The following is a 7,973-nucleotide window of genomic DNA, read 5'->3' on the forward strand; positions in this document are numbered from 1 at the left end:
TTTATTCCTTTTTATTGTTCTTTTTTCACATTCTATAAGGATTTAAGCTTTAGCATGTCAACGATTTTTGGAAAATACCTGTTCCATGTTATGTCTAAGGCGTTTGCTATTCAGACAGATTGTGATGTTAAGCTCAACTGTATCTGTTATAGGGTAATAATATCATGAAGCTTCTATTTTGGAGGGTTAAAAAGTTAAGTTTGCAGATAAAAAAATTGGAGAAAAATAAGGAGTACAAGGATAGCCAATATTTTGGTCCTAGCCCATCAATGTCAGTGAGGACTCAGGACATAAGAGAACCTGTACTACAACATCCTGTAACTCAGTGGTGTCCCACATTGTCTGTTCAAGGAGATTATGGGGCCACAGAGGAAAGTGATCGATGATGTAGAGTGGGCCTAAGGAGAGTTACCTAGAGAAAAACATTCTCCCAGGCTTTCACAGAGAGCAAATTGGTCAAACAATGGCCGTGACTCATCCACATGGCTGACACTGAGAAAAGATCTACAAGGTGCTATACATGGTTTCAGGTGATTTGGCTGACCTTGTCAGATAGAAAAGTTACATTTTTTGTTATATATGTCTCGCTTTATCTTGGTCTTAACCATCCAGCAAAAAAGTATAAACACAAGGTATAAAAAGTAAAGCTATATTAATATGCTGAGCTGTAAAAGGCTCAAGTCAACAACTTCTGACATTGCTAGGTCCACAGATAACCCACTACTATTATGGACTATTGTGTGATTATTATTATCCAATAAAAGAATGGCACAGCTACCTGTGAGGGTCAGGTAGGGTTTGGATATTGCTGGTGGTCTCTCCTTTTCTCTTTCTGAAAACATATCCAGACTCTGAGTCCTTAATCAGTGGTGGTGATTGGGGGGTGCTATGTCTTTGCAGTACTTGATTGGCTGAAGAAGTGGGAGGAACATTGGACATGTACAAATGGTCATGTTTGGCCAGAACTGTGATGTGATAAACACACAAATCATGATGACAGGGATTCTATAAAGATTTTGTGTTTTCAGAAATTATTAATAGAAGAAAGGACAAACAATTACTTGTTGTGTGTGTGGGGTATGATCACAACCAGTTAAGTCTGAGGAACCAGGCAGAGGTAGATGTATTTAAGATTACAGATACTTGTGGATGTTTGGAAAAAATGGGGTGAATGTGTTTCTCTATTCTATCATCTATAAATCAAAAGGAGCCACTAATGCTTAAGATAATACAGATGGAAGGTTATAATGACTAGCTGCTTTGTTGGCAAAACAACATGCTTTGTAAGGAAGCAGGAAACTCACCCATAGCAGCTCTCATCCTGATATCCACAAGGAAATATCAAGATCCTGGGCTTCAGTCTAGAGCAACAGTCACTTTCCAGATGCATTTGGAAAAGGCTCAGCTCAGGGGCAGCCTCCTCACCACAGGATTTATATAGAGACAGGAGCTAGGGCCAGGAGACTATCCAAAATACTCTTAGTTCAGAGACATTGGTTGTACAGTTTTCCACTCTGAACCTCCATTTCTATATCTCTTTGCCAGATGTATCTGCCCAGTCACTATCTGTTCTTTCTTGTATATGCACTGCTCCTTGCTCATAGGATTATTGCTGCAAAGTATCAGATGTATTCGTCTTTGTTTTGGCTTTGAATAAAAGTCTTGATTTGTTTACATATGCACATATTACTATTGCAAGAATATTCCTGTTGCAATGTCCTGCTGTTCCTACATAAATGCAAATTATTTTTGGAGAAAGTCTCTCTTGCTGTTATGGATGTTGACAAAATTTCAGCATTGCAATGAGTTCATAGGAATTGGATATCCTTGGATAAAATGAGCTTACTCTAACTTACTCAAAAAAGACCTTTAAAATAGAGCTCATATGTGAATAAAAGGAGGGATTTCCTATGGAGATACACAATTCCACAACTGGAAGTATCTGTAAAGACATCCAAAATGTGATATTGTAGATGATTCCACAACAAAAGAACAATTAATTATGTAAACTCTGTGGTGTATTTGAACAACAATTATTTTAGGAATTAAGTATTTTAAGAGATTGCCTAAACTTTATTCACTTTTTTTTTCCTTTTTAGACCTCATTGCCCATTTACATCATCGAGTTCCAGGTAGGGAGACCATCTCTACTTGTCAGCCTTTCAAATGATTGCCCCCTACCCTTTAAATAATATTATATTCCTGAAAATTTCTTGGGTTTTTCTGCCACTTAGCTCTTTCTAGTGTTATTCTTCTAATTTGAAAGACTTTCCTGAGTTACAGGAGCCCAAACCAGATATTTGATGACATAGTTGAGAGAGCAAAATGAGATTCTCTACTGTCCTTCCAGAAAAGATACTTTTCTCTGTTACAACCAGCATCAGCAATTATGTGGGTGTACTTTCTCTTACTTTGTAGTTAGTTTTCTTTTCCATGAGAAAATGGATATTGTGTATCTAGAGTTGGATGTAAGGGTAGGCCAAATAGTTCAGCAGATTACAGCACCTGTTTGGGGCAGACGCAGCAGCCAGGGTTCAATCCCTGGCATGCTGTGCTGGCCCTGCCCCGGGGTGTGCTGAGACATTGATTGAGACTGGGCATAGTGGCCCACACCTGTAATCCCAGCTTTTGGGGAGGCTGGACACAGTCAGATCACTAGGAGTCCTATCTATGTAGTGAGACCCTGTAGACCCTGTATGAAAACACACACACAAAAAAAAAATAAAAAATAAAGAGTTGGATGTGATGTTTTGATACCTGTTGACAATATTCAGTAATTAAAGTGAATGAAATATTCATTTCTTTGCATTTTTGAAGTTTGCTCCTGAGATGAAAAAGTAAGTCATTTCAGTGCTATTTGTTATCTTATGAATGACAGGATGTCAAATAGGTTAGCTGCAGGCCCAAGTTAGTATTTAAGAATGAGCATTCTCCTTCCTGCACCAAGCAATGGGGGATGGGGTGTGCTAATACAAATCATTGTAGTCAAGGCAAGGCAAAATGCTAGATGATTGAAAAGCATGTCGAAGGAAGTAGAGAGCTTGGAGAGATGCTTAGGACCAATTTCTTTTTTTTTCAGGGAAAGAGGTGTATTTTTTAAGGAATCGTGAAGATAAGAGACAATGGGATGGACTTCAGAGTTAGGGCTTTGGAAAGTCAGGGTTTTAAAATTTTTTTTTATTATTTATTTATTTGGAAAGTCAGGTTTATTGGTGATAAGAAGACCTATCTTAGAAGGAAGTTAATGACTCCAGCCTCAGCCAGCTCTGAACTGAAACAAGTAAATATGTGGTATTCACTTATATTTCCTGCCACATCCAGGAAAAACAGTTTAGCGAGACCAGATGCATGTGGCTGTCAGGCAACAAGAAAATATCTCTGAGATGGATCACTGAGACGTACATTTGAATTTTAGTTCTTCTCATGAGCTGCTGTGCATTCTGCATGCCTCTTCTTTTCTAGGCATTTCTCCAAGACCCTGCATCTTTCCCTTTATCTACGCTGATGCATACCACTACAATTGTATCTCCATTCACAGTGACTTTGCTTGGTGTTCTTTTGACGTGAACTTCCAAGGCAGATGGCGATATTGCACTGCGGCAGGTGAGTGTGTTTCCATGGGATAGCTTAGATGCTTAGATGCCCAGGACCTCAGATGCAGGTGATAGCTTATGGCTATATAAATCATGGTATCAGAAAGACCTGAGTGCATAGCATGAAATTTTCTACATAATTTTTACAGCTTTTAAAAAATATTCGGGCTGGTGAGATGGCTCAGTGGTCTAGGGAACCTACTTGGAACAAGATTAGCAAAGCGCAGGGACCGCGGTTCAATCCCCCAGCACCACATGCCAGCCAGCGCCCTGGTGGGCTGGCCACACACACACACACACACACACACACACACACACATAAAATAAATAAATAAATAAAATTTTAAAAAATATTCAACTGAAAACTCGTGATGTGCTATAACTTCAATTGTGGGGAATCTGACCATATTCCATATTTACGGTTCTCTTCCCACCCACCCTTTCTCTGCAGATCCTCCAAAATGTACCTTTCCATTCTACTTCAAAGGACAAGAGTTTCACTCGTGTACCAAGAAAGGCTATGTTTTGGATCGCAGTTGGTGTTCATTGACGGATGATTATGGAAAAGATAAAAAATGGAAGCAGTGTTCTCCTCTCAAGTAAGTGGCTTGGGGAAGACAGGACAAGGTTGTATTCTAACTGATAAAGAAGCTTGAGGCCCAGTTACGTGGTGACTACTTAGATCAATTGTTGGAAAGCGTTTCCTGTGAAATGTGACCTTACGTTACATTTTTCCAGCTTAGCAAGACTTAATGTCCTTTTACAGATCTACTCTGCTACTCTGGCCTTGAAGCACAAAATAAGCTAACAGTAATGTACAAACATGTGTACGGGGCTGTGCTTCTATAGAATATTTTATGAATCATGAAATTTTATTCTTATATATTTTTTTAAATTAAGTTTATTGGTATGATTTAGATATACACAATGAGCACAGTCATCTTTGAGAATTTGTACCCATATGAAATGTACCTTGTGTCCTCTTTTTTCCCACTCTCCTCCCTCCCTTTGACACTTGTCTCCCTATTTAAAGAACTCTGTTTCCATTTTATCCTTCTTTTCTCATGTTTTTCTTTCCCCTTCCTTTTCCCCTTATGTCTCCCTTTTCTCCTCCTCCTTACTTCCCCTTTCCTTTCGATTGATTTCTTTTTTTCACAGTATCTGTTATACAATTTGGTTCTTATTTACACTTTCAGTTTCTCACACCAGAGACACACTGTGATATTTACACATCTGTGTCTGATTTATCTCACTTAAAAGTATGTTCTTAAGGTCTATCCATTTATCCATAAATGTCTGAAGTTTATCCTTTATGGCTGAGTACTATTCCATTGTATAAGAACCCACATCTCTGCCCATTCATTAGCTGATGGACATTTGAGTTGTTTCCAAGAGTTAGCTATTACAAACTATAACTTTTAGGTGGCACAAAACTGGAGAACACAGGAGAGAAAGAATGCCAGAGAAAGCAAAAGAATATTGAAGTCTGCTTAGGTAGAGTGCAGTGGCTGGGGTTTGATACCCTGTGTGCTGTGCTGACCTCACCCCTGGAGTGCACTGAGACAGCGATTGAGACTGGGTCTGGTGGCACGTGCCTGTAATCACAGATTTTGGGAGGCTGGAAACAGGAGAACTGCTATGAGTCCAACCTACATAGTGAGATCCTGTAGACCCTGTCCTAAATACAGAAAAAAAAAGAATGTGAAATGAACTGGAAAGAAAAGAGGCAATGTTTACCCACATGAAAATCTAACAAAATCAGGGGGGATAGTTGAGGAAAGAGAAAGAAGATAAACAGAAGGAAACAAAAAGAAAGGAAAGAAGCCAAAATAATGAAAAAGAAAAAAATAAAACAGACAGGAAAAAACCACCAATCAAACAAATGAAAAAGAAAAAAAATAATAAAATTCCTCAGGTGTCCTTAGTTCTGTGAGAGTGTCTAAATTTGATCACAGAAATGTGCTGTTTACCTCTGCCAAGTTTGAGTGCTGGGTGAGAGGCTGATCTTTGCCTCTGGGTGTGGGGCTGGGACTGACCTGAAGCAAAAATTTTCTGCATGTCCTCATCCCCTTACCAGAATTGTCTCTCCGGCACTCTCCCCGTTGCTGTGGTGACTTCACATAGGAAAAGCCTAGAGTTGCTTCTAGGTCTGTGCCCAGGGGGCCCCTCTGGATCTTGCACAGCTTCTTCTGTTCCACACCACTGACTCCTCCTCTTACACGTTGGTTGTGGTGTTGCAGAATCTGTAGCAAACTGGATGGAAAATGCTTTGCATCAAGGAGTTGGAAGGCAATTTTTATTTATGATGACAGGCTGGTGGGAACTAGGTCCAAATCACCAGCATTGACTTAGAGCTAAATAGCAAGTTATATACATTTTGTCAGCAGGAAGTACGGAGTTGATAATGGATTAGTCTATAGCTGGTTACATAGATTTGGTCACACATTGTTAGGAAGATGTGTCTGGGGCACATTTAGCTAGAGGGGGTCATTCATCATGAGGTGGGAAGGTCTGGGGTAAGTCACGGTCCAGCAAGCAGGTAAGATTTACTGTGTCCTTGACAGGGTTAACCCGTCTCAGGTAGATAGCTCTTAAAACAGGCTAGCAAAGGATATATTTGCAGGCCATTGTTCAGCTGGTGAGGTGGGTCTGAGTCAAAGTATCTCTGAGTTGCAGCTGGATGGTTTAGTCAAGTCCTGTTGAGTCTGAGTACCCAATTATGAAGCTATAGTTTTAAATTTTTCTAAATAGTAGGGCAGGGGACTGCTCTTGTCCTGCTGCAGACCAAGGGTGCTTGCCTGCTTATGCCATGGGACTAAGACTACTCTGCTGGTTTCAGACCAGACCAATGCTTTCAGTCCTTTGTATCTAGGGCTGAGACTGGCTTTTGGTGGCCACCAGAACAGAGTCTAGATGGTCCCAGCTCCAATCTCCTGGAATAATCCCCCCTTGTCTGATTCCCACCTGTGGGCAGTGTACTGCGACTGGATGGCTCTTCCCTCCTTTCCCTCTGGGATGTTGGCAGTGAAGCGACCCAGGACCATTCTATTGCTGGAATTTGCCCTGAGCCCCTTGAAATAAAATTACAGCCCTGCTCACCTGCTTTTCTGTTCCTTGTATCTGTGTGTAGGAGCACAGTGCCTGTTCATCTCACTGCTGCTCAATTCTCACTGCTGCTTTGGACTTTTTTATGCTGCAGGTCTCTGCCTGCCACCATGTGTTTCACTGGACCGCTGGTCCCCACCTCTTTATGATCTGTTTTATGGCACTCAGAATAATGCCTGATACAGAGTCAGAAAAACAATTGTGTGTGTTTTTCCCTTCCTTCCCTTTACTGTCCTTGTTTTTTGTCCTTTTCTTTCCTTAAATTATACCATCTATGTATTTATTTATTTGCTTCTTTATATTTTTCTTTTTTAAATTTTGTCTGCAGAGGGCCAGCCAAATAGCTCAGTGGATTAAAGCACCTGCTTAGGCAGACGCAGTAGCCAGGGTTCAATCCTTGGCTTGCCATGCCGGCCCAGGCTCTGGGGCATGCTGAGACAGCAATTGAGATGGTGTGGTGGCACGCGCCTGTAATACTAGCTCTTGTGAAGCTGAACACAGGTGAATCAGTATGAATCTGATCTACGTAGTGAGACACTGAAGAACCTTATTAAAATACAAAAAAAAATCTTCAGGATTAAAAACTAAGGCAAAAACAAATAACAGCAACAAAGACAAAAACAGTAACATAAAATATTGCATATGTTACAGATTTTCAAGATACCTGGCTAATTTACAGTGGTTGATATATTATCTATTTTTATCATCAAAAAGATATGTAAAACTGACTGATGACATTCAGCAAATAATGGCCAGAGAAAAATTCTTCACTTTATGACAGGTGGAAAGCAAAGGCGTATTCTCACCCCCGGCTTCTCCCTCCTCTCTTTGCTGACATGAGCAGTCTTCCATCAGGCCCTTCTACCATGTTGGTTCTGTGGAGGAGCCAGCCTCCATGGTCTGAGCTCACTGATGCTACGGTGAAAATAAACCTCTCCTCTATTAAGATTCTGGAATCAGGAATTTTGTCTTAGCCCTAGGAGAGATGATTAATACGCTTCTCCATGGCCCAGTAATAACTCTCTTTTACCACTGAAATATTTTGATTTATAAAAGGCAGAGAGGTGGAAAAGTAAATATTCTTGTTTGTGCTTGTATCAATGCAATTGTTACCAGTGTCATGGTAGTTAGGGTATTTTAATTTTTGCTTGATTCTAGGATTCTCACAGAAGTATGGCCCATGTATGGTTGTTAAATATGTGCTTTTATGGGGAGAATAAATCTGAGACTTGATGATCATCTATAACTATATCTATCATCTATATATATATCTTT

At 40.1% G+C, this 7,973-nt stretch overlaps 1 protein-coding gene across 2 annotated transcripts in view; it reads left to right on the forward strand.

The window, feature by feature from the left end:
• Bsph1 (binder of sperm protein homolog 1) overlaps positions 1-7,973 on the forward strand; it is a 17,372-nt gene that overhangs the window by 1,670 nt on the left and 7,729 nt on the right. Inside the window, exons 2-4 of one of the 2 annotated variants that reach the window (XM_004648345.2) lie at positions 2,100-2,132; positions 3,463-3,603; positions 4,045-4,192. In XM_004648345.2, coding sequence (XP_004648402.2) covers positions 2,100-2,132; positions 3,463-3,603; positions 4,045-4,192 — 322 coding nt within the window. The remainder of the gene's footprint in view (positions 1-2,099; positions 2,133-3,462; positions 3,604-4,044; positions 4,193-7,973) is intronic. The other variant, XM_023708548.1, reaches the window with a different exon arrangement.

Source organism: Octodon degus, unplaced genomic scaffold, assembly GCF_000260255.1.
Source record: "Octodon degus isolate 3935 unplaced genomic scaffold, OctDeg1.0 scaffold00392, whole genome shotgun sequence".
NCBI classification, from domain to species: Eukaryota; Metazoa; Chordata; class Mammalia; order Rodentia; family Octodontidae; genus Octodon; species Octodon degus.